This window comes from Dermatophagoides farinae, chromosome 5, assembly GCF_024713945.1.
Source record: "Dermatophagoides farinae isolate YC_2012a chromosome 5, ASM2471394v1, whole genome shotgun sequence".
NCBI lineage: Eukaryota > Metazoa > Arthropoda > Arachnida > Sarcoptiformes > Pyroglyphidae > Dermatophagoides > Dermatophagoides farinae.
Window position 1 is genome coordinate 4,770,918 of NC_134681.1, and position 25,235 is coordinate 4,796,152.

Genomic DNA, 25,235 nt, shown 5'->3' on the forward strand with positions numbered 1-25,235 from the left:
CTACGGTCATCATACCCTCACTTATTTCGTTTCCTTTTCTTTCTGATCTTACATTCTGTTCATTTCATCTGTTCTTTTTTTTTTTTTTTTTTTTGCTGCCGTTTAGGTCAATCAATTGATGTGTGATTGCGGTTGATTTTTGTTTTTTCATTTACTTCTCTTCTTGGTTGAACAGGTCCATTGAAATAAGTGAACGAAACAGCTTTTGGCAAACAAAAAAAAAATAAAATAAATTGAAGACAAGATCAAGATCAAGATCAAGATATTAACATATGGAAGATAGGTAAAATGGAAAAAAAACTGGCCAAACAGGTGTTAGTAAAATAATAATAATAATTGAAAAATGATGACGATGTTATGTTCAACGTATATTTCATATAATAAATATATGCATGGCCAATGTAAATTTTGATTTTTCCAATTTCATTTTTTTTTCTTCTAAATTTTCCATAAATTTAAAAATTGACCAAAAAACTAATGATGGATCGAGATTTGAGATTTGAAAAAAAACCCACATAAATGTCTCCCTCTCTCTCTCTCTCTCTATCGCTCGTTAGCTAGCTCACATCATGGTTTATTTTCTATGGGAAAAAAAATGTAGATGAACAAAAAAAAAACTTCCTGAATCTAAAATGATGGCATATTATTCATCATCATCATCATCATCATTATCACATGGTGGTCCATTTTAAAGAAAAAAAAATTTTTTTTTTAATGAGGTAAATTAATTCCAAATCCAAAAAAATTTTTAATCAAAAAAAATAAATAAAGATGGCATTGCTTTTCATATCAATGAATGAATGAATGAAATGAATGAAATGTGTGGATTTTATTATTATCATCCATAGTGATCAACAACATATTTTTTTTTAATTTTTTTCTTCTTCCATTACCAAATGAATGATTGATGATAACATATCAGCTATACTCAAATGTTGAAATTGAAACGCCCATCATCATCATCATCATCATTATCGGAAATCCAGGCAACATAAACAAGTAAATTTTTTTTTTTTGGTTAAAGAGAAAGGAAATTTACTCAATGTGTGTGTGTGTGTTGTATATGTATTTAGATTATGATTTTTGTTTTCTTTCACCAATTTCCAATTTCATAACAAAAATAATTTTTTATTTTTCAATATTTTTTGCTTCTTTGGTCATATGTTTGCATATGATATTTTTGGTCATCCACTCGAAATCATCATTGGACGAGGAAAATTTTTATTTTTTTTTTTTTTTTTTTGAGAAAAAAAACAGAACAGTTATCATTGCCGTCAAAAGTCTGTTTGTTTGTCTTTATCATTATCTTGTGTTTGTTGTCCAGTTTTTTTTTCTTTCCTCCACAATCATTTTAAAAAGTTTTTTTTTCTGAAATAGCAAAAAAAAATGAGTGCCCGAGATCGTATCAGTATATTTCCATCTCGTATGGCCCAAACGATCATGAAAGGTCGTTTAAAAGGTGCACAAAAAGGTCATTCATTATTGAAGAAAAAAGCCGATGCATTACAGTTTCGTTTTCGTGCCATTTTAAAGAAAATTGTTGAAACAAAATCATTGATGGGCGATGTTATGCGTGAAGCATTATTTTCATTAGCCGAAGGTAAATTTGCCACCAAATCCGATTTCAACAATATTGTATTGCAAAACGTAAATAAAGCACAATTTGGAGTGATTACCCAACAGGATAATGTGGCCGGTGTATTATTGCCTGTATTTGAAACGGCACAAAGTGGTGCCGATTCCAATGAATTAGCTGGCCTTTCTGGTGGTGGACAACAATTTACACGTATTAAAAAAAATTTTGAACGTGCAATCAAATTATTGGTTGATTTGGCTTCATTACAAACATCATTCATAACATTGGATGATATTATCAAATCTACTAATCGTCGTGTTAATGCATTAGAACATGTTGTAATACCACGTATTGAACGTACTATACAATATATTTTATCCGAATTAGATGAAATGGAACGTGAAGAATTTTATCGTTTGAAAAAGATACAGGAAAAAAAGAAAAAAATGCGTGCAAAATCTGAAGCTAATTTAAAATTGCTTAAACAACGAGGTAATTATCAGGAACCACAAAGCCTATTGGATTTAGATGAAGATGATCAACAAGAGATTCTTTTCTAAATAAAAAAATCAATCAATCAATCAAATCAATGATGTATAATGTCATTATTTCTTCTAATTAATATATATATGCTTTACTAGTCCAGATTTTATAGAAAACATTTTCACTTTCCCAAAAAAAAAAATTCTCTTTGTATAATCAACTTATAAATTAATCAGATATGATATTCTTTGTATGAAGAAAAAAAATTCAATTGTTTCTTACAAGATCTAAATTCTTAATTTCCAAATTAAAATCCATTTTTTTGTTAAAAATTCCAAACATAAAACGAATGAACAATATTTTTTTTTTGTAATTCAATCAAACTACAATAGATGGAGACGTTGATGGATCACAGAATTGTATGTTGTTGGTTATGGCTCAAAAAAAAAAAAAAAAAATGATCATCATGAGCCACCAGAAAAAAAACTATTTGTGTGTGTGTGAATGTGATTGCCAAAGGAAAAAAAAGTAAACAGCGAAGAAACCATCATCATCAACAACATCAATATTTTTCATATACATCATCATGCAGATGAAAAAAAAACCTAAATACAACAATAACAATTAGAGTGGGAGTAATGTAATTTTTTTTTCTGTTTTGTTTTGTCGATATCAAAATTTTGGCATTGCGCACCTATTTTTGTATTGCAATCAAACAAACAATCATTGTATTCGACCAATTTGATATTCTGTATTTTTTTTTAATACTGAATAAGAATAACGAAGAAAAATATTCCGAAAATTTTTCCCTCTTCTCACTATTTAACAGTGCCATTTTGATTGACATTTCGAATTATTATGATGATGTTTATTGTCGATTTATCATTCTATGTTGAATGATAATCAGGAGCTATATATTTTTCATTGTTTTTTTTTCAATACTAATTGAGAATGGTGATTTTTGATGAATACAATTGGATTAATGACATCAATGTTTCATAATTAATGAATAAAACAACAAAATAATAAAATAATGGCCACAGATAGCCATAATCATCTCATCATGACTAATATCAACGATAAACAAAATACTCAACATCAACTAAGTCATCAAGCACCATTAATTACCGGTAAATTTATTCAAGCCAATTCTAATCGATTAATACAATGGAATTCTGTTGTTTTTTTTCATCCAGTTTTTGGTGACCTAAGCGATTTTCTACTTCAGGGACATCTAGCCACACAGATCAATGCAGATCTTGCACGTGAAAGTATCGATTGGCAAAAGTAAATCGGAATCATTTTAATTGATATTTGATATATGAACAATAATGTTATTTTTATTTATTATGCCAAATAGAAACTGTTATGATGTTGCACCCATTCAGGTCTATGTTGAAGCATATTTTGTACATTTAAATGATCGTCAACATTTGTTTTGGGATCCACCACCAACACCGAAATCGCCATCTACTGATATTCCATCACAATCAACAGGAACGATAGCCAAATTTTCAGGCACAATTTCAGCCAATGATTCAACCATCGGATCAAATCGAGTACGTCAATCGAATGCATCAACATTAAAACGCCATCATTCGTTTCAGAATATGTTAACATCTGCTTCAAACAGTGGCCAAAATGTCCGTTCCATACTAGGATCGCATACAAATTCTAATTCAGCTATAGTTGATTCACAGAAACAACAACAATTACTTGTATCGATTGATTATCATCATCTGTTTAATCTGTTAAGCCGAAGATATCTGTTGAATAATGGTTCACGCGTTTTACTCAATTCATATTGGCTTGATTCAAATCATGATCTCGAAAGCTATAATAGCCAGATACGTGAATCTTTGTTGGATTGGTTTCAAAAAATTCTTCAAATTACATCAAATCAACATCAACTTGGCCTTAACCAGGATTTTAGTCTTGATTTTTTCGTTGTAATTGTCATACGTAATTGTATCATTTCGAACAACAATATCAATCGAACGACAACAAAAAATCAGCCACAAGAACAATTGCTCAGTCTGAATAACTTGGTAAATGAAAAGAATCCTTCATCACCATCATCTTCTGCACTAAATCTGGCCACAGCCAAAGTTCCAAAGAATAATGATAAATCACCAAATAGTAGTAAAAAACAAATGAATCGAATTCAAGCACAATCATCTCATCCATTATCATCATCAATGTCATCATTAAATACTACGGGTCATGGAGGTGCTGGATCGACCACCTATCTAACTCATCAACAATTATCTGATCAGATTCGTAATGATCTGCTTGTTTGTTTTCAACTTTTTCGTCAAAATCAATCAGTCAATGGTAGTAGTATGGCACAAACTGGCATTCCAGCCAATAATTCACGTGTCGCTCATCAACTTTTAGAACGTATCATTATTTTTGATTCAACATCTAATTCTTCATCAAATGCACAAAATATGACAAATATAAATCAATCTAATATATCGACAGGTTCGAATGTCGGTGGTCCTATTACAAATAATTTGGCTGCATCGTCTAATCCAATATTGTCAAGTACGGCACGAACATTTTCGGCGTTAAGTAATTTTTCGAGTAGTTCGATTAAAATAACACCATCATCGATGATCTCAATGTCACCAACAAAAAGTGGATCTCGTTTATCGAAAACATCAGCCTTACTGACGGGAACGTCATCCACTTCAACATCATCATCATCATCTGCAGTTGGTTCAATGTTATCCACTACAGCCATTTTCAATTACAGCCAATTTATTATCAAAATTCGTCAGTTTCTGCTTGAATTTTATATTAAACAATTTGATTGTCTTGAAAAATTGATTCGCCATATTCGTGAGCTTCGTACTGATCCGGATTGGGATTTTTTTGGATTCTTTTTGCTTCAAGAAGAACTTGCTTTTGTTCATGAATCGCTTGGTTTTTATAATAAAGCATTAATCCAATATGATGAACTTGATGCCCTTTTTTCTCAATTAATTTTAAACGCTTCACATCATGGTGGATTTGGTGCGCCAAAATGGCTTCGTTATCGTCTTATGCATTCGATGGATGATTCGTTAATCATGGAGAATGGAGCGAATAATAATCACAAAAATGCCAAACACGAAGCCTGGACCGGATTGTGCCTTTGTAATCAAGAATCAATCATGAAACTACGGATGTCGATAGTTGAATCTGTTTTGGCCGATGTTTCAACCACCGTATCAGATCTCTCATCATTATCTAGTCCATTGCTCGGTGGTGATCCACTCGGTGTAGAGATAAAACCGATCAATCATCAAATTAGTCTATTGGATTTCCGTAATTATCTTTATGCACGCCAATGTCATCTATTATGTTTGTTGAACAAACCTTGGGAATTAGCATCTCGAGCACTTCCATTTTTACAAACAGCTGTTGCCGAATTAAATATGTTAGAGGTTCGTAATGTTCGTTATGTGTCATTTTTTTTATCAATCAATTATTCTTATTTGTACAATTTGATTATGATCATCACCATACAGATTTCGATGACTCCTGGAGGTATCGCATGTTGGGTGTTTCTTTCAGTCCTTGAAATTTTACATAAATGTGAACGATATAGTGATTCATCTCAATTGGAATCATATTCCTATCATACTGTTGGCCTATGGTCATATGCACGCGACAATGTATGTATTGTGAGAAAATTTTTCCATAAACATCCTCCTTGATATATTCTCAACCATTATTCTGTTTAGTTAATTGAACTTGGAAAAATCTGTAACTTGATGCCCGATGATGATTCCACAATGTATGGTTATATCAAATCAGCCAATACTCGTTCCTCTTATTCATCTGAACATTTACATCGAATGGTTGAATTAGTGGCTGGTATGGGTGCCGATCCTCATATCCGTCCATCAAGTAATTTATGCGTTGTAGTTTTATAGCAATATTCATTTTAATTTTGATTTGCCCATATAATAGGTTCCAGTCAAAGTGATGATAATTGGATGAGTCCACAAGAACGTTTAAAAGATGCCCTTTCATCATCAGAATCATTTTTACGACATTATCTGGAGATAACTGAATTAACAATGGGAACCTACAAACATATTGGCCATATTCGTTGCGCTCGATCGATTGGAAAACAATTAGCCGAACTTAATCTGTAAGTGTAATTTTCAATGTTTTTCTTCAAAAAAACTTTGAATTCATTTCAAATAGGAAACTAAACAAGCCACAGCAAGCATTACCTTTTCTGTTGGATCTTTATCACATGTTTCAAATGGAACATTGGTCGATACTCAAGCTAGAAGCATGTCGTTTATTAGCACAATGTTTGGAACAACTTTATTTTAATATATCAAATACATTGATGCAACCTGTTGCCGATCATCAATCATCTGAATGTAATAATTTCAATCTGGAGCCAATTATACGGAGTGCTTTTCGCACATATCTGATGTTATTATTGAAACCAGAAGGATTATTGAAAATTCAATCACAACAAAAACAATATGATTCAAATTGTCATTTGATGAATAAGAACCAAAATAAACATTCACAACAATATTATTGCCATAATTATTATGAATCCATGTTTCGTCTCCTTCGTCATTATGAGATGCGTGCTGTTAAACTTAAAGATATGTTATTATTGAAACAGCCAAACGAAACGTTGACAGAAAACTTTAATGATTCCGAATGGTTAAATCAAAAATTATTGGCTATACATAATTCTCATTCTGATCTATTCAATGAAGGTTCGTCAAATTCATCGATTGGTGGTCGATCTAGTTCCCGATTATCGCCGAGTGATCCAAACGGTAGCAATTCAAATTCGTCTTCCAGCTCGAACATTAACAATACTGTTGGTGATTCTATTGAATCAAACAATCAGAAAAGACAACGAAATAACAATCAAAAATCTGGTTCCAACAAGGCCAATTCGAATGAACATTTGGCCAGTCAACAACAACAACAACAATGTGGCGGAAATTGTAATGATCCTGTTATAAGTCATAATTATTCTCATCAATCGTCATCATCATCATTATCATCATCAAATTATAATCAGCCAAATTTTTTCCAAATCGAATCTATCGAAATAGACTGTGATTCATCTTTAAATGATGCAAATTCTTTACGTTCAAATGGTAGTTCAGCTAATGTAACAACATCTCGAAAGAATAATCAAAGTTTTATTGCCGGATCTGTATTGACTTTACGGTTAAGATTATATAGCCATCTAGGTTTGCCACTAAAATTAGATCGTATACTCGTCACTGTACAATGTCATCGAAATGATCCTTGGTTATCTACATTGCCTAATTCTGCGAATAATCGAAATGAAAAAAGTTCACAAGAATCTATTGCACCGATTCCAAAATGTTCATGTATGACTGGTACAGATTCCAAACAATTGCAACGAGATTCATCCGAAAGTCTTGATTATATAAATAGTTATAATCGATCATTATCATCATGCTGTCAGCTACTATCAGCTCAAGTAGAAAGTTATTATTGTCAAACATTACGATTAGCTGGTGTTAAATGTTTGAATGGTGATCGTTTATTACGACGTTCAGATTTTTTTGGTTATCGAAACGGATCGCTTGATGGTTATCATAAATTCATGTCGCAATCATTGCCAATATCGTTATTAAATCAACGTCTCTCTTATGATGATTATTCCAAATATTTTCGATTTTTATCATCACAATTTCAATTTTCTGTTTCAAATTCCGATGAATTGTTGGTGATGGAAACCGGCCCAAACGAATATGAACTACGATTTCATTCACCTGAAAATCTACAAAATATTGCCCAACAATTGGACCTTTTGACAATTGATACATCCAGATCAGCCTCAATGAATCATCACATTAATCATCTCTGGTTTAATCTTGATCAATTAATTCTGTTTTGTCACTATGAACATTCACCACAAAATGCATCAGCTATGGATCACAAAACTCAGTCAATGCAATTTGCATTAATTGAAGATTTCGCCTCTGCCATTCGTTCTATTCAATTTAATCGATCAATCAGTGGAAGCATCCCACAAGGAATCGGTAGTTTTCGTTTAGTGGAATGTCCACCATCTATTGAGCTGGTACCATTATTCGAATCGGATGAATTAACTTTTCAATCGACAAAATCCCTTGATCGACAATCAAATGATTGTCGACGTATGTCAAATATGTGTTTTATAGGTATTGAACAACCGGTTTGTTTACGATTAAATTCAGGAACTTCAAAACTACCGAAAGGTCTAAAATGTTTCATCAAAATTAATCAAATGTCAACTATGGCTGCAAGCACTGCAATCATTGCTAATAATCAAAAGGAACCATTTGAATATGATTCTCGTCTTATCAATGTTACGTTATATCAACCAAATGATGGAAATGATAATGAAGAACTTTTGTATTTTTTTCTTGATCATCATTTGGAACCCTTTGAAACATATCAATTGAATTTACGCCTTCGTTCATCATATCGCCGATCTAAATTGATTCAAATTCATGGCAACAATAATTGGAGTCAAATTGCCAATATTGGTCCAAAACCGAAACATGGATCAGCAAGCCAAGTTGATCAATATGAATTCAAATTGTCATTAACATGGACAAATTCTGATAATGTTCCAACATTTGGCCAACCATTTGATCGTTTATCATTGGACACTCAAATTGCCTGTTGCCATTTTACTTTATCTGATCCATTCGATGTTTTTCCGCGTGTGTACACGCCATCTCCCATGAGTAAACTTTTACAAATTCAAATCCGTGGTTCACAACGATTGCCAACTGATATTGAACTATATTTTCAACATCCAACATTGACCGTTGCATCTTTGGATTCAAATGATTTAAATATACTAAAATCTATTGGTATCGCAAACACCATAAATGATTGTGAATTTCAACAAAAATTAATGGTAGCCAGTGAGCTTAATTTTGTCTGGTCTTTAGAAACAAATGATCATTTGTTGAATTTAAACAAAATGAATCTCGAATTTCATTTCAAACCAAAACGCATTATGAATGATGATGGCAAACAACAATTTGGATCGATAGTGAAAATTCCTTATATAATTTCCATACAATATGTCTGTCGAACACGATATACAATCAGACAGTGGATTGAACCATTGATTAAAAATCAATCCGGTACTAAAAATAGTGCCAGTGAGATTATACGGATTGGACATTCATGTTTATTGCGTATCAAAATTGAACGTCTATGTCCATTGAATTATGATAATAATGGAACTATCGATTATAATGATGAAGATGAATTCATAATGTATGAATTAATATGTGATCCACAATTATGGCAATTTGTTGCAACAAATTCTGCACAACAATTGGAAGATTCAAACAATAATATAGACGATAGTAATATTGATTCAAATGGTCCAACATCGATTAATTCATTACAATCGGCTACAACATTTTCGTCAACAATGACAACAAACGATGGATCACAAGTGATTAAATTTAATGGTCATTCATCATTGGATGTCAATAATGCTGAAACACAATCACCAAGACGGTCATTTGAAACTGCATTCGAAGTAATACCATTAATAGATGGATATATACCATTGCCTACAATCCGATTATCACAATATCGAATAATATCCAATGTACATGATTCTGGCCGAACAACACCAACATCAATTGGCCGTACTGGTAGAACGAATATCGATACAACAGCCAATAATAATAATAATAATAATACATTACAAAAAACAACAACCAATGCAATTGAATCAATTTCAGCAATGTTAACTGAAAATCTTTCATTATCAGGAAAAAATTGGTCAAAATATCTTACATCATCGAATAATTCACAACAGGAACAACGAAATACAATGGATAATATTAATGATGTCCAACAGCATCAACATTCATCATTGAATTCAATTACATCATTACGTAATGCACGATTAGAACCATTCGAACCTGGACAGGTTTATAATTATAATCGTTCCAGTCAAGTTTATGTATTACCATCAATTGTGGGCGGTGTTCAAAATGTTGAAAATTGAATGAAAATTATTATTATTATTTTTTTTCTCTTTATTTAATTTTATTTATAAATTATTATTATTATTAATGCAAATTCATTCCTTGTTCGTTGTTTTTGTTTTTTTTCATTGTTTGTCATTAATAATTCGTTTATATCATGCATTGATTGATATTACTAATATTCATTTCCATTCATTAACAGAATTTTTTTCCCATTAAATCAATCAAATATTTTCATTGAGTTGTTTCTGGTTCTTCTTTCAACATTTCCAAAGATGATGGTGATGTTGTTTGCATTACTTCCTCATTAACGCTTTCCGTTGTTGGTATTGATGGTGGTTGAATGAATTCTGAAGACGATTCCTCTTGGTTGTTTGTTTCATTTCTGTAATAATCATATCATCATAATCATTATTAATTAAAATTAAAATTCATTCTACAATTCTTACGTTTCCAATGAATACTGTTCCTGTTCTTGTTTTTCCAAATTTTGATTCAAATTCTGTATTTGTTCACGTGCCATTTGACAATGAAGTTTCAATTCTTGGATCGATTGTTGATGAATCTCGTCGTTAGTTTGTTCCAATGCTTGTACAGCGATAGCAGCAGATGGCGAACGATCAGCTAATGATGAAACCAATTTTGTACTTTCGACCAATGCCTCTGTTAATGAACGCAATTGATTAATCTTTTCACGAAAAGCACGTTCCGAATTATCACGTTCAAATTGAAGCTGTGTTTTCATCTCTTGAATTCTCATCAATTGTTCACGTTTTTTCTTCAATTCTTGATCCAATTCATTTTGTTTCTGATGAAGCATATTACGTAAATTTTCAATCTCTTCAATTTCTCCAGTTGTATCATCAGATTGATTATTCTTGGCAGTAATATTTTGGGAATCTGAATCCATTTTTATTGGTGAAAAATTGTGGAAAAAAACATGTGATCAGCATGCGATTATCGACGAGAAAATGATGTCGAATATGAATTTCATTCGAAGCAATTTTTTTTACAACTGTGAGCATACAGAACAACGCCAAAAGTTCAACCGGTTATAAATAGCAATCTGTTGAAAGAAATTCGAGCAACATTTTTTTTTGGAATGTATCCAATCGTATATACAGGAAAAAAAAGATGAATAACTTTATTTTGCATTGGCAATATTATTTTAAATCTAGGATATGTTGCGCAGATGATTGTGATCATTGTGTGTCAACAACAACAACAAAAAAAAATTTATCGATTTAAAATTTATTTTTTTCAACAGGTATCATAGGAAATATTGAAGGTATTTTCAACAACAACAACAACAGCGAAAAAAAAATCAATGATCTTAGTTTTTGATAAATTTGAAAAATTAGGATGTGAAATAACCAAAAAAATAAATATGGATAAGAATCAAATTCATTGGTTACAGCAATAAAGATTGCAATTCTTCAATCAATAAAAATGTCGATGTAATCAAATGTTGAGCGTGTTTAAAATCACCATTCAATAGATCGATTGATTTTAATGAATTTTTTTGTGAATTCAATGATTGAATAAGACGCTGTATAATATCGATCTTTGAAAATTGACCACCTGCTTCCATTTGTTTTAGTTTTTCAGATTGATCCTGCAGTATTTCATCCACATATTCGATCAATGGTTCAAGATTTAGTTTATCGACAATTTTATGGGATATATCGGTAATATTCTTCAATTTCAATTTAAATTGTTTTAATTCTTCATTGTAATTATGATGCTCAGGACAAAAAAATGGATAGCGTTTGTTTTTCAATAAGGTTGTTGCCTGATTTTTGAGTGATTCAATAAATTTGATTTTTTGATCAATTATTCCCATGAATAAATCTGGCATTTCTTTCATTATCAATTCTTTATGTGTTTGATTCAATTCATCCAATAATGTTTGATTAGAACTTTCACGACATTCCCAATTATCTATTTTAAATTGGAATTTACTATTCAGATTACGATACTATACATACCATAAAGATAAGCTTTATATTGTATACAAGCAAAATTAGTTGGTGTACCATTTTGTTGATAGACATATGTTTGCACGACATCTATAATGGCATTTGGCTGAAAATAATATTAATATTCAGATTATGATGATGAATTTTTATGAAACGGTTGTTTTTTTTGTCATACCTTAAAAAAATATGTATCAATGTAAATATAATCATTTACATTATAACTTTTTGATTTGTTCATTGAACAATTAAAATCATCATATTTACTTGGACAGAACAAATTATTATATGTGTAACTAATTTCTGAATCGGACATTATAAATATTTTTTCAATCTGTTCAGCTTCAAAGTCTATTTCATCATTATATATTGTTATATAATAATAAAAATGATAATCATAATCAACTGGCCAAAAACATAATTGTGAATCGCATACTGTATTGTTGTCTAATTTAACTACATAAAATTTATGGCTTTCATCATTACGGCCTAATTTAAAAAAATGGATGATTTAAATTACTGAAAATTATGAAGAAAGAAAAAAAGACTACTGCAACTTACAATTACCAAGTTTGACGCCAAAAATTAGATTGGTACCAAACATTAACATCAAAAAAATTTGAAACAATTGTTTTTGTATCATTTTCAAGTTTTGGTTTTTTTTTGTTGGTAAAATGAAAATGAAATTAGTGTTTTTCATTAACAGTTTTTCATTACCATTTATATATAATAATAATCAATCAATCACTTTTTCCAAACTTTTATCATTAAAATTTAATGAGAATCAAATGATTTTTTATTTATCGGGATGGATACTCAATTAAAAAAAATACAAAAGAAAAATTAGATCAATTTGATTGTTGGTGATTGATTAAGTAGGCAATTTTTGTTCTTGGAAAATTTGATATGATGTCTTATAGTGAAGTGTTTTTTTGGTTTTAAAGTGGAATTCAATTGATTACATGGAAATTAATGGATTTTTTTTAAATGGAAAAAAAGTGAGCACATGATAAATGAATTGATATTTTTTAGCTATTTAGATTTAAAAAATGTAATTGATAGCAATGTATGTGTGTTTGTGTGTGTGTGTGTTTCACGAATATGATCAAATGGGTGGAAAGAATTTTTTGTTAATGAAAAAGAAAAAAATAAATTCAACGGCGTTTTTTTTTTAAAAACGCAAACGAGATACTTGAATCAAAATACTGGCCATATAAATGTTTGCTTGTTGTGTGGCGCAGAGAAAAATTCTCATAATAATAATTTCCATTATCAATATTATTCTAAATCTAGAATATGCTGCGCATATGATTGTGATCATTGTGTGTCAACAACAACAACAACAAAAATTTTGCGATTTAAAATTTATTTTTTTCCAACAGGTATCATAGGAAGTAAAAAAAAGGCATTTTTATCAACAAAAACAACAGTAAAAAAATTCACCGATCGTAGTTTTTGATAAATTTGAAAAATTTGGATGTGAAATAACCAAAAAAATGAATATAGATAAGAATCAAATTTCATTGGTTACGGCAATAAACTTTGCAATTCTTCAATCAATAAAAATGTCGATGTAATCAATTGTTGAGCTTGTTTTAAATCACCAACCAGTAGATCGATTGATTTTAATGAATTTTTTTGTGAATTCAATAATATAATATTACGCTGTATAATATCGATCTTTGAAAATTGACCATCAGCTTCCATCAGTTTTATTTTTTCAGATTGATTCTGTAGTATTTCATCCACATATTCGACCAATGGTTCAAGATTTTTTTTATCGACAACTTTATTGGATATTTCTGTAATATTCACCAATTTCAATTTAAGTTTAAGTTGCTGTAATTCATCGCTGTAATTATGATGCTCAGGACAAAAAAATGGAAAACGTTTGTTTTTCAATATGGTTTTTGTCCGATTTTTGAGTGATTCAATAAATTTGAGTTTTTGTTCAATTAATCCCATGAATAAATCTGACATTTCTATCATTATTAATTCTTTATGTGCTTGATTCAATTCATTCAATAATGTTTGAATTGAACTTTGTTGACATTCATCATCATCTATTTTAAATTGGAATTTAGTATTCAGATTATGATTTTCACTCTATCTATACATACCATAAATATAAGCTTTATATTGCACACAAGCAACAGTAGTTAGTGTACCATTTTTTTGATAGACATATGTTTGCACCATATCTAGATAGGTATTTGGCTGATAATAATGATAATAATCAGATTATGACTGTGAATCAATTTGAAACGATTATTTTTGTCATACCTCAAAGTTGTCTGTTCTAAATAGAACATGATCACTTACATTATAGCTTTCTAATTTGTTCATTGAACAAGCAAACTGATTATAATTACTTGAACAGAACCAATTAGTATATGTCCAACTATTCTCTGAATCGGTCATTATAAATATTTTATCAATCTGTTTAGCTTTAATATCTGTTTGGGGCTTTATTGTTATATTATAATTAAATAAATAAACAAAACCGGATGGCCAAAAACATAATTGTGAATCACAAACTGTATTGTTGACAAATTCAATTACCGTATTACCTTGTCCATCAAAACTAGGACCTGATTTTTTTGTGAAAAAAAAGAGATGATGTAAATTATTGAAAATTATGAATTGAAAAAAAAACTACTGCAACTTACAATTACGAAATTTGATACCAAAAATTAAATTGATACCGAATATTAACATCAAAAAAATTTGAAACAAATGTTTTTGTATCATTTTCAAGTTTTGGTTTTTTTGTTGGTAAAATGAAAATGAAATTACTGTTTTTCATCAACAGTTTTTCATTACCATTTATATATAATAATAACCAATCAATCATTTTTTCCAAACTTTTATCATTAAAATTGAATGACAACCAAATAATTTTTTATTTATCGGGATTAATACTCAATTTAAAAAAAAGAAAAACAAAAGAAAAATTAGATCAATTTGATTGTTGGTGATTGATTAAGTAGGCAAGTCTATTTTTTCTTGGAAAATTTGATATAATGTCTTATGTTGAAGTGTTTTTTTTTGTTTTAAATGAAATTCAAATGATGACATGGAAATTATAGGAATTTTTTTTGAAATGGAAAAAAAGTGAATCTGTGATAAATGATGTGATTTTTTTTGGCTTTTTTGTTGTTTTTTTTTAATTTTTTTTTTTGTTTTTTTCTTGTTTTAGGGAATACATATATTTAGATTTGAATGCAATTGATAGTAATGTATTACGATATATGTGTATGTGTGTGTCGTTTACGAATATGATCAAATCAGTGGAAAAAATTTTTGTTTGTGAAAAAGAAAAAATGAAATTCATCGGTGGTTTAAAAAAAAAAATACAAACCAAATACTTGAATCAAAAAATACTATAAATGTTCGTTATAATGTGTGTGTCATTATCATCAATCGAAACCAATGGTTTCGTGTAGTTTATTCTCTAAAACATATTTAGCATCTTTAATTTTTGGATCATTGTCATCACATTGAAAATTAAGAATTTCAAATTCCTATATAATAATTTAAGGAAAAAAAAAGTCAATACATGAAAATAATTAATAATGAGAAATAAAAAAAAACATTCAAAACAATCTAATATTATTAATTATAACTTGCCTTTTTTCCTCCTATTACTCCTGCACAATTTGGCGATTGGCAAAAACAAGTTTCTTTTTGGGTGGCATAATTCTCACCATAATCAATGGTGATTTCTTCACCGGCAGCTATATTACGGACAGCATTTATAGCTAATCGCCATTGACCATTTACTGCCCATAAATTAGAACAAGCATTTGGCATACAGGAATGGTTTACAAATCTTAATGAATTGCAAAAATAAGATGAATCGATCACAGAATTTTCCGTGAGATCCATGCAATAAACAGATGAAATAGTTTCATCATTTATTGATCTGATCTCTCCTTTATATTCACCGATATATTCATTTGCTCTAAATGGTATTAAAGATTTTATACCAAAATTGCCATGTTTTGATCGGAAAATTGTTAAATTCGATTCGTTATTTGTAATTTGCATCAAATGATTAGAACAATTATCACCCAAAGGACAATTGATGGGACATTCAACTCCAGCTCGCCAATTTTCACAATAATAACTTACACAAGAGCCTTCTTCATGTGTAAAAAAATTACATAATTTTGCCAATGGAATTGTCGTTTCATCTGGCATATTGCCGTGATTTCGTGTAATGGGACTCAAACCGTAAAAAGGATCCTGAGAATCTATCGAAGTAGTGGAAAAACCAGCGTCAAACTTTGATTTGAATTCATTAACAATCGCAACATTAGAAGGTTTCTTTAATAAACTTGAAACATCCATCCATTTCGGTTCATATCCATTTGCTTTTACGTAAACTTGTCGTTTACTTTTAACTGAAATTCTTGTAGTGAGAATGTTAAATTCACCTTTTTCTATATTTTTAAACATGAAAAAAAATTGATTTAAAAAAAAAATAATAATAATATTTGGAAATATGAGACAATCACAAAAAAAACTCACCTATTAAGCGATTCATTTTTATTTCAAAGATAAAAATCAATGATTTTCAAAAACAAAATAATAATAATGAATATTGTTTCAGTCAAATCTGTTTCAGATGTGAGCAAAAAAAAAAAAAAATACAAATAATACTTATTAGTATGTAAACTTTTCTATTGATTTGTTATCAGATTGTACATACATGATGATGATGATGATGATAAAAATCGACACCTGTAAACAATGAATTTACGAAATATATATATGATGATGATGATTCTAGTAGAATATTTTTTTTCTCCTAAAATTGAATGGTTTGTTGTTCGGTGAAAAGGACAGAAAAAAAAACAAACAATATTATGGTAGGCGTAAATTATATATTCTTTTTTTTAGCATATACAGTATATATAATGATGACAAAAATAAAAATTTCAAAACGAAGACAGCCTTAAAAGGCGGTGACTACTACATATATTGGTTCAAGTTAACCAAAAAAAAAACCATTTGTTTTCTGGTTAGTGCACTCTATTTGACCAGAAAAAATCATTTCTACTTAATATCATTCTGATAACCGGTTTTTTTGGGGGGTGAGTTGTACTTGTTTCTCGAAACAAGTGAAAAGATGGGAATGATGATGATTTGGGTTGAAAGGTCATAATGAACATCGAAATTTGAATCGATTTTATTTAATGTAACTCATATACAACAGATGTTGAATAAAAATTTTTTTAGGTTTTTTTTGGGGGGGGGGGAAATTTGAACAAAATATGATCACATACATGGATGATGGTTAACCGAGTGTATTTTTTTTTCTAAATTCTATCTATTTATATTATATGAATTGATAGAAAACGTAAATTATTTCTTCAATCAAACGGGATCATCTTTCGCATTGTTTATAATGGCATTATTTTGTTTTTTTTTCATGCTTTCGAAAATTCATTTCATTTTACATACAAACATTGATTTACTTACAGAATAATACAGGTATCGCTGATGTTCAAGGTTATTGAATAATTATTTTTCTATATTAAATATTGTATAATAAAGAAAATTCACAATGCAAAATTTACAATTTCTAATCACCAATATGGCAATCAAAGTCAAAACAAGATCAAATAAAGCACAACAAAAAAAAATTTTTGGTTTTCAAGATTTCGAATTGAAATTAATGATAATGTAATTGATACTGTTTATGGAACAACGGGTGCAAAAAATCACTGGTTTATTTGTTTTTTTTTCAAGAAAACGAAACAACAACACTGAGAATACAGAATTAAAATTTGGAATCAAATTTGATTTTCATATTAAAATCTGGTCAAAACGATTCATTCATTACAAGACACTGTGTAAACATAAAACCAAATCTACAGACATGTGGATGAAATCTAAATAAGACACACATATAGTTTAGTTTCAATTTTTTCAATGTTTGATATCAAAATTCAAATTTCTATTGATCGATTCACACTATAGGTAAGAATGAAATCATACAAAACTGGTTCCTAAAACACATGGATACACACAATTTCGAACTTCAAACATACACTCGCATGTGTCTTTTTGTTTCTGTTCTAGGAAAATTCTAGAGACACACATGCATAATTTATCATTAATGCCACCTGTTGAATGTTTTTCGATACACTTCTTTGCTCATTATTAAATTTTAAAATAAATTATTAATAAAGAAGTGAACAAAAACAATCACCAGATGGCGAGTTATCATGAGAAATCAACAGGCGATTTTTGTTTCGTTATAAAAAAAAATTAATGATCAATCGATCGATAACATATTCAATAGATCGATAAGAATCGGTCGATATAAAAAAAAAAGATTAATTCATCTAACTTTATGATTGGTTTCAGTCCTTTATACATAAAAAAACAAAAATTTGTTTAGATTTTCCTGCCAACCACCAAACATTTGATTTTGAATTTTTTTTCCATTTTCCCACATATTTCCACCATTTACCATATTCAACATTGACATTGTACCATTGAATTATATTTCTTTTTTTTTCTCGTGTGAATCATTGAAATTGAAAATGTTCATGCGCCATTTGCAACGACAACCACAAAAAAGTCTTTTTTTTTCGTTTTTCTATATATACCTTGTCCATCATATATACATCGTCATGATCAAACCAAATAAAAAGAAAATGAAAAAAAAAATCAAACTATGAAACAAGATGATGATGATTGCGAATGAAATACATTTCTTCGTTTGTCATAATGATGTTTGATCATTTGATTTTTTTTTTTTTTTTTTGATAAACATCATGAGGATGATTTCTCATTTTGAAAATATCATCATCATCATCATCATCATTACTGCTAAATTTCTCATTCACTACAGATATTATCGTCGATATTTGTGATCAAAATACAAAAAAATTTTTTTTTCTTCTATTTCGTTCATGTATTTCATCTCTAAATCTTATCCATTTGTTTTCTTTTTTTTTTATTTTGTTTTGCTTTGCTTTGCTTTGATTTGATTTGCATCATTTTTATACTCAACGACGATTTTTAATCAATTTTCGTAATCAACCAATTGGCTACCATAATATGGTATGTGTACTATTCAATGTTTTCAATAATTTAATGAATTCAACAGATGAATATATATTAATTATAGATCCAATTTGAAAGAATTTATTGAAAAAATGGAATTGAATGAAATTTTCTATGAACACCATGATCATAATCAACAACAACAACAACAACCGTCTGAACAAACGAATGTGAATGGAAAATTTTTTCATCCAAACAATATCTATAACAACAACAGTAATAGTAACAGTAAAAATTTAATCAGTGGTAACGACAATCAAAATTTTTTGATAACTAAGAAGAAGAAGAAGAAGAAAACTACAGTTTCTAAATTGAATAAATGTTTGTCATTGCCACAAATGATGATGATGATGACAACCAATATTTCATCAATAAATTCTTTAAATAGTGATGATGAACAACATGTGAATAATAAATCAAAATATCCAATGGATAGTATCGATAGAATTAATGAAAAAAATATTGTTGATGATCATTCAATGAAAATGAAATTCAAATCAATAATAAATAACCATGATGATGATAATAATGATGCTGATGACGACAATTCAATCATTGATATAAATATAGATATCGATGATGATGATGATTTTGATGATAACGATAATGATAATGAAAATGAAAACAATAAGAATTGGAAAACAAATTGTTACGTTAATAATATTGTTGACAATCAAAATAATCATGATGATGATGATGATGAGAAAAATAAAATTAAAAAAACAAAAATAACCACTACAACTACCGCTACTACAAATTTCAATCATCATCATGATGATGATTGCAATGATGAACAAATGAAAAACAAACATCAACAATCAATGGTGGACAAGATTAAAAATTTCAAAGACGATAGCGACATTAATACTAAACAACGACAACAACAACAACAACAACAACGAAAACAAGATCTGTCGTCATTGGATTTAAATTTGTCTTCACAAACATCAACAAAAGTAGCAAATGAAATCAAATCGTTTCAAATTCAAACTATAAAGACAATGACCGATGTTGATCGAAATGAAAAGCCAAAAGAAATGGATCAAAAAATTTCAACATTAAATTTTAATAATAATAATAATAAACAACAGCAACAACAAAAACAATTTGGTGATTTGAAAATCGATAATGACATGATGAATATCAACATTAATGAAAAAAATAGAGACATTCACTATGATTATGATGGTGATAATAATATTTCCATCCATATGAATGATTTAAATGCTGATCGTTGTAATCGTCGTTGTCGTTGTCGTCGTCGTCTTCATGATAATAATGGTTTGATTGTTTCCAATATCAACGGCTATGAAAATGACAACAACCAGACTGATATGACATTAATCTATGACGATGTTGATGAAAAAAAGAAGAAAGATTTTCAAAATTTCAGTATAAAATCAAATGGTACAAGATTAGACAGTCATGTAAATGATAATAAAGATGTTGATATTGATGATTCAATCATCAAATCATCATCAACATTAGTAACATTACCATCAACATTGTATTTCAATGATGAGCAACAGATGGACCGAATGGAAAAAATGTCACAAATAATAAATCCTGTTTCTATATTACAAGATAATTCTCAACATCATCATCATAATAATAATGATGGCGATGATGATGATGATGATAATAATGATGGTTCGATGACTTTGACCACTACTTCGACCAAACCCGCCAATTTTATTGATTTATCCAATAAGACAACAATAACAACTTCATCATCATTACAGTCAGATACGTTTTATCAAGAACATCAAGAACTCTATCGTCCAATGATGATGAAATCTAATGTTGATGGATTAACTTCCGTGATTGATGTTGATGATGATGATGATGATGATCACCAACATCAAATAAAACAGCAGCAGCAGCAGAAATCAATGAATCAAAATTTATTGAAATTACGTTCCAGTCGGGTCAATAGTGCAGATTTTGTTGGTAAGTATAGTTGTTATCATTTATTAAACATAAACAAAAAACAAAAAGTTATATTCTGTATGTATTAAATCAATTTTATCTTCTTCTTTTAATTTATTTTTCCTATTATATTAGCTGCGGATGTACATTATAATCCAAACGATCTGGATACTAATAATAAACATTTATATTCAGCTAATCAAATTGATTCAAGTACGGATGAACAACCAGAATCATCGGATCTATCCGATTCATCATTGAAATTATTTCAATCATCACAATATAAAAATCGTAATTCATCTAATTATAAATTGAAAAAAACGAAGAAAAAAATTCATACAACCAATCGTTTGGCACAATTATTGAATGATTCAACAAAAGCATTATTGAATAATCATAATCTTCCAACATCTTCAAAACAAAATAATACAAACGTTGGTGATCAAGAGGAATATGTACCATTATTGTTGAATCAAGATAAGAATAATCACAAATACGGAAATCAAAATCAAAATTATAATTTGTCAACAAATTCAATGTCAATGATGGCTATTAAACAGAATCGTGCTACTATTGATTCTAGTGATCATCATCATCATCAACATAATAATCATGATCATCGTGTAAATGTTCATCTTTCACATTCAAATCATAATAATCATGGCCATGACCAGGATTTTCATGGTCATAATCACCATCATCATCATCATCATCATCATTATCATAGTGATTATTGTGATCCAATCGATAATTATCCAACTAGTCCATTTGGATTAAAACATCGATCAAGCATTTTGCATTCATCACAATCAAGTTGTGATTCACAAAAATCCAGCTATTCACAAATTGATCATTTGAATAATGATTCATCTTTTAATATGAAATTTCCGAAATTGAAATATTTAAAAGTTTGTCTTCTTTCTTTATTGGTCATTTATACATTGGTACGTGTTTGTTTTTGTTTTGTATTCTTTTTTTAATTATGATTACAACATTAATTCACAACAGATTTCGTTCATATTTATCAAAGAAAGAAAAGAAACATGGACAAATGTTGCTGTACAAGATAAATTACCATCATATATTGATCTATCACAATCATTGGATTTAGTGTTTCCAGTTTGGAAGCTTCGTGCACGTGGATCATTTTTACCAAAAGAATATGGTCATTTAACGAATTATTCGATAATATTTACAATTGTTCAACTATTTGATGATTCAAATAGCAATAAATCTATGAAATCAGGTCAATCATCATTATCATCATCATATCGTGTGGTGAAAAGACCATGGGCTGCACCGATTGCACCAACAGCAACCGATCAACATTACATACCGACAAGAGAGATTGAACATACATTTAAATTGACACGTGACGATGTTTTTGATAATGGCTACCGATATAGATTACGTATCGATACAAATTCAAAAGAATCAATCGGTATTACTGTAACAATGTCAAGTTTTTCTGAATTATCAGCCGATGGTATCATTTTGGCCGCTTCTGTATTGGTTTTTCTTTACGTATTGATTATATTTGAGATTGTTAATCGAACATTGGCAGCAATGCTTGGTGCAACTGCGGCCATCACTTGTTTAACTCTGATACGTGATGTGAGTCATTTTAATTTTAATTAATTGTTTTAAAATAATTTTCAAAAAAAAAAAAAATTTTTTTTTCTCCATAAAAAGCGACCATCATTAGCCAAAGTTGTTTCATGGTTAGATGTTGAAACTTTGGCATTATTGTTTGGCATGATGATATTAGTGGCTATACTTTGTGAGACCGGTTTTTTTGATTATGTTGCCGTTGTTGCATTTCGTTTGGCCAAAGGACGTACATGGCCATTAATATTTACATTATGTATGTTTACCGGTGTAATGTCAGCATTTTTGGATAATGTTACAACAATTTTATTGATGACACCGGTTACAATACGATTGTGTGAAATTAAAAATATTGAACCAAAACATGTACTAATTTCATTGGTCATCATATCGAATATTGGAGGTGCGGCCACACCAGTTGGTGATCCACCTAATGTTATTATTATATCGTCTTCTAGTATTCAACAACAGGTTTGTTTATTGGTGTTCAATAACTTGAACAACACACATAGTGGAGACCATTGACCATTCATATATATTGATTTTATTTTTCTCTCTCATATAGGGAATAAATTTTGGACGTTTCACAATGCATATGATGCCAGGCATAATATTATCATTTATTGCAACATTAATCTATATACGAATTTATTATAGAAATTTATCCAATCTTGAATTTCAAGATGTTAATGTTTCCAGCGAAGATGATACAGGTATGACCAGTTTTCATTGATATATATATATAGGTTCGATTTTTTTTTATTTGAATTTCTTTTCTCTTTCAAAAATTAAACTTCGTACACACACACACAAACACATAGAGGAAAATCTGAATCAATTTAAAATGATGCATGAACAACAATCGATGAAAAAAAACGATCAAATCAATATGAATTCAGCCATAATTGATAACCATTTATTTAGCCGTAATGGTGGTCGTACCAATGTTAATGGCATGCCATTTCAAAATTATACAAATAATGATATTGAAATGAATCATAATAATGAAAATAATGAACAGGAAACAAAATTTGGTCATGAAAGTATTGGTCGTCATGAATCACATGGACCACCATTAAAACAATGTCCAAGTTGTACAAATTTAGAAGATTTGTGTGCAGGAAATTCTTATAAAGATCATCTATATGATGAACGCCGTGTATTTCGTTCTTCGGATGGTAAATGAATTTATTTGTTTTGTGTATCATCTTGACCCGCCTTTTTTTATTCAATTTTTCATAGAATTGAAACGTGAAATTGAAGTATGGAAACGTGCATGTAATTCAATAGTCGGCTATTCACGTGATGAAAATTCTGTTCGTTCAATGTTGAATCATAAAGTTGAAACATTGGAAACAATATTACGTCAACATTGTTATGAAACTGTTCCACCGGAAGATAATTATCGTTCAGTATTGACCGAATTAGAACAAAAGGTGAGTATAGTGCCAAAAAATATTATCGGAAAAATAATAATGATTAAACATATTAAATAGTACAAAATACGTGATTGGCCATTATTGATTAAATCCGTTGTGGTCATGTCGATGGTCATCAGTTTGTTTTTCATGCAATCTATACCGGAATTGGATTTAAGTTTAGGCTGGATTGCTATATTAGGCGCTATACTATTATTGGTTGTATCCGATCGTCATGAACTTGAATCAATAATGGGCCGTGTTGAATGGTCAACATTAATTTTCTTTGCTGCATTATTTGTCGTCATGGAAGCTTTGGCCGAATTGAAATTTCTATGGTGGATCGGTCAATTAACACAAGATTTTATCAATTCTGTTCCCGAACAATCACGATTAATTGTGGCCATTTTAGTTTTTATCTGGATATCGGCATTATCATCATCGTTTATTGATAATATTCCATTGACAACGGTTATGGTTAAAATTATTGAAGATTTAGCCGAAAATAATGAATTCAATATACCATTAGTTCCATTGATTTATGCACTTGCATTTGGTGCTTGTCTTGGTGGTAATGGTACTCTGATTGGTGCATCATCTAATGTTGTATGTTCCGGTGTTGCTGAACAACATGGTTATCGTTTTACATTTTTTGATTTTTTCAAGTAAGTCTCTACCATTTTTTTTTGAATGAAATTCCAAGAGAAAAAAAATTAACCTATCTTTGTTCTTTAAAAAAAAATTTATATAGAGTCGGCTTTCCAATCATGTTATTGACTGTTGCCATATCGACAATTTATCTGATCATTTGTCATGCAGTATTTGAATGGAACTATTGATTCATTCATTTAAATAATTGATAATCTATAACAACAGCAACAACAACAACAACAACAATTATAAACAATTTTCAATGAAAAAAAATTTCTTTTTTCGACCTTTTCGATATGTTTTTGACCATTATTTTATTATCAATACTTCTACAATCAACAATTATAATCAATTTGGTCATCTATTTTTTTTTCTTTTCAATTACAAATCTCCACTAATAACCAAATACAAAGTAGTTTGATACATTTAGAAATTTATTTTTCATCCACTATTTTCATCTCTCTCTCTCTCTCTCTCTCTCTCTCTCTCTCTCTCT

The 25,235-nt window shown here is 29.5% G+C and overlaps 6 protein-coding genes across 11 annotated transcripts; 3 read left to right on the forward strand and 3 right to left on the reverse strand.

Moving 5' to 3' along the window:
- Nucleotides 1-865: 865 nt before the first annotated feature.
- LOC124499668 (V-type proton ATPase subunit D) lies at nucleotides 866-2,405 on the forward strand. Of its 4 annotated transcripts, none has more exons than XM_047063608.2 (2): nucleotides 866-999; nucleotides 1,378-2,405. In XM_047063608.2, the coding sequence occupies exon 2, from the start codon at nucleotides 1,387-1,389 to the stop codon at nucleotides 2,134-2,136; it is 750 nt and encodes a 249-aa protein (XP_046919564.1). In that variant the 5' UTR covers nucleotides 866-999; nucleotides 1,378-1,386; the 3' UTR covers nucleotides 2,137-2,405. The 4 variants fall into 4 exon arrangements, with proteins under 4 accessions (XP_046919564.1, XP_046919565.1, XP_075587212.1 ...); XM_047063609.2 differs by lacking the exon at nucleotides 866-999 and adding an exon at nucleotides 1,025-1,311; XM_075731097.1 differs by lacking the exon at nucleotides 866-999 and adding an exon at nucleotides 1,025-1,280 and having other exon boundaries at nucleotides 1,360-2,405.
- Nucleotides 2,406-2,602: 197 nt separating this feature from the next.
- Nucleotides 2,603-10,312, forward strand: SIDL (SIDL trafficking protein particle complex subunit 10). The gene is made up of 7 exons (XM_075731545.1): nucleotides 2,603-3,189; nucleotides 3,256-3,346; nucleotides 3,420-5,490; nucleotides 5,575-5,721; nucleotides 5,791-5,956; nucleotides 6,020-6,203; nucleotides 6,260-10,312. Exons 1-7 carry the CDS (start codon nucleotides 3,093-3,095, stop codon nucleotides 10,092-10,094), a joined length of 6,591 nt encoding a protein of 2,196 aa, XP_075587660.1. The 5' UTR covers nucleotides 2,603-3,092; the 3' UTR covers nucleotides 10,095-10,312.
- LOC124492417 (uncharacterized) lies at nucleotides 7,562-11,095 on the reverse strand. The gene is made up of 2 exons (XM_047055294.2): nucleotides 10,524-11,095; nucleotides 7,562-10,459 (listed from the first exon to the last, which is right to left on the reverse strand). Exons 1-2 carry the CDS (start codon nucleotides 10,982-10,984, stop codon nucleotides 10,309-10,311), a joined length of 612 nt encoding a protein of 203 aa, XP_046911250.2. The 5' UTR covers nucleotides 10,985-11,095; the 3' UTR covers nucleotides 7,562-10,308.
- A 214-nt stretch (nucleotides 11,096-11,309) lies between these two features.
- LOC124499230 (uncharacterized) lies at nucleotides 11,310-12,734 on the reverse strand. Of its 2 annotated transcripts, none has more exons than XM_075731100.1 (4): nucleotides 12,612-12,734; nucleotides 12,229-12,539; nucleotides 12,111-12,159; nucleotides 11,310-12,015 (listed from the first exon to the last, which is right to left on the reverse strand). In XM_075731100.1, the coding sequence occupies exons 1-4, from the start codon at nucleotides 12,691-12,693 to the stop codon at nucleotides 11,486-11,488; spliced, it is 972 nt and encodes a 323-aa protein (XP_075587215.1). In that variant the 5' UTR covers nucleotides 12,694-12,734; the 3' UTR covers nucleotides 11,310-11,485. The 2 variants fall into 2 exon arrangements, with proteins under 2 accessions (XP_075587215.1, XP_075587214.1); XM_075731099.1 differs by having other exon boundaries at nucleotides 12,063-12,159.
- A 665-nt stretch (nucleotides 12,735-13,399) lies between these two features.
- LOC124491445 (uncharacterized) lies at nucleotides 13,400-14,910 on the reverse strand. The gene is made up of 4 exons (XM_047054085.2): nucleotides 14,720-14,910; nucleotides 14,334-14,641; nucleotides 14,171-14,267; nucleotides 13,400-14,113 (listed from the first exon to the last, which is right to left on the reverse strand). Exons 1-4 carry the CDS (start codon nucleotides 14,799-14,801, stop codon nucleotides 13,578-13,580), a joined length of 1,023 nt encoding a protein of 340 aa, XP_046910041.2. The 5' UTR covers nucleotides 14,802-14,910; the 3' UTR covers nucleotides 13,400-13,577.
- A 3,897-nt stretch (nucleotides 14,911-18,807) lies between these two features.
- On the forward strand, nucleotides 18,808-25,145 carry LOC124499329 (uncharacterized). 2 transcript variants are annotated; one of them, XM_075731102.1, is made up of 10 exons: nucleotides 18,808-19,130; nucleotides 19,177-21,083; nucleotides 21,198-22,006; nucleotides 22,071-22,676; nucleotides 22,755-23,141; nucleotides 23,236-23,383; nucleotides 23,492-23,848; nucleotides 23,913-24,106; nucleotides 24,167-24,753; nucleotides 24,840-25,145. In XM_075731102.1, the coding sequence occupies exons 2-10, from the start codon at nucleotides 19,226-19,228 to the stop codon at nucleotides 24,925-24,927; spliced, it is 5,034 nt and encodes a 1,677-aa protein (XP_075587217.1). In that variant the 5' UTR covers nucleotides 18,808-19,130; nucleotides 19,177-19,225; the 3' UTR covers nucleotides 24,928-25,145. The 2 variants fall into 2 exon arrangements, with proteins under 2 accessions (XP_075587217.1, XP_075587216.1); XM_075731101.1 differs by having other exon boundaries at nucleotides 18,809-19,130; nucleotides 19,198-21,083.
- The last annotated feature ends 90 nt before the right edge of the window (nucleotides 25,146-25,235 follow it).

Coding starts and splice junctions, on each gene's coding strand:
- LOC124499668 (XM_047063608.2), top strand. CDS start 1,387: ATGAGTGCCCGAGATCGTATCAGTATATTTCCATCTCGTATGGCCCAA.
- SIDL (XM_075731545.1), top strand. CDS start 3,093: ATGGCCACAGATAGCCATAATCATCTCATCATGACTAATATCAACGAT. Junction 5,722..5,790: donor GGTCATATGCACGCGACAAT/GTATGTATTGTG, acceptor TATTCTGTTTAG/TTAATTGAACTTGGAAAAAT. Junction 5,957..6,019: donor TCCTCATATCCGTCCATCAA/GTAATTTATGCG, acceptor CCCATATAATAG/GTTCCAGTCAAAGTGATGAT.
- LOC124492417 (XM_047055294.2), bottom strand. CDS start 10,984: ATGGATTCAGATTCCCAAAATATTACTGCCAAGAATAATCAATCTGAT. Junction 10,460..10,523: donor GAACAGTATTCATTGGAAAC/GTAAGAATTGTA, acceptor TGATTATTACAG/AAATGAAACAAACAACCAAG.
- LOC124499230 (XM_075731099.1), bottom strand. CDS start 12,693: ATGATACAAAAACAATTGTTTCAAATTTTTTTGATGTTAATGTTTGGT. Junction 12,540..12,611: donor TGGCGTCAAACTTGGTAATT/GTAAGTTGCAGT, acceptor TTTTTAAATTAG/GCCGTAATGATGAAAGCCAT. Junction 12,160..12,228: donor TTGATACATATTTTTTTAAG/GTATGACAAAAA, acceptor TATTATTTTCAG/CCAAATGCCATTATAGATGT.
- LOC124491445 (XM_047054085.2), bottom strand. CDS start 14,801: ATGATACAAAAACATTTGTTTCAAATTTTTTTGATGTTAATATTCGGT. Junction 14,642..14,719: donor TGGTATCAAATTTCGTAATT/GTAAGTTGCAGT, acceptor CAAAAAAATCAG/GTCCTAGTTTTGATGGACAA. Junction 14,114..14,170: donor ATATAAAGCTTATATTTATG/GTATGTATAGAT, acceptor AATTTAAAATAG/ATGATGATGAATGTCAACAA.
- LOC124499329 (XM_075731102.1), top strand. CDS start 19,226: ATGGAATTGAATGAAATTTTCTATGAACACCATGATCATAATCAACAA. Junction 22,007..22,070: donor TATTGGTCATTTATACATTG/GTACGTGTTTGT, acceptor AATTCACAACAG/ATTTCGTTCATATTTATCAA. Junction 23,142..23,235: donor CTTCTAGTATTCAACAACAG/GTTTGTTTATTG, acceptor TCTCTCATATAG/GGAATAAATTTTGGACGTTT.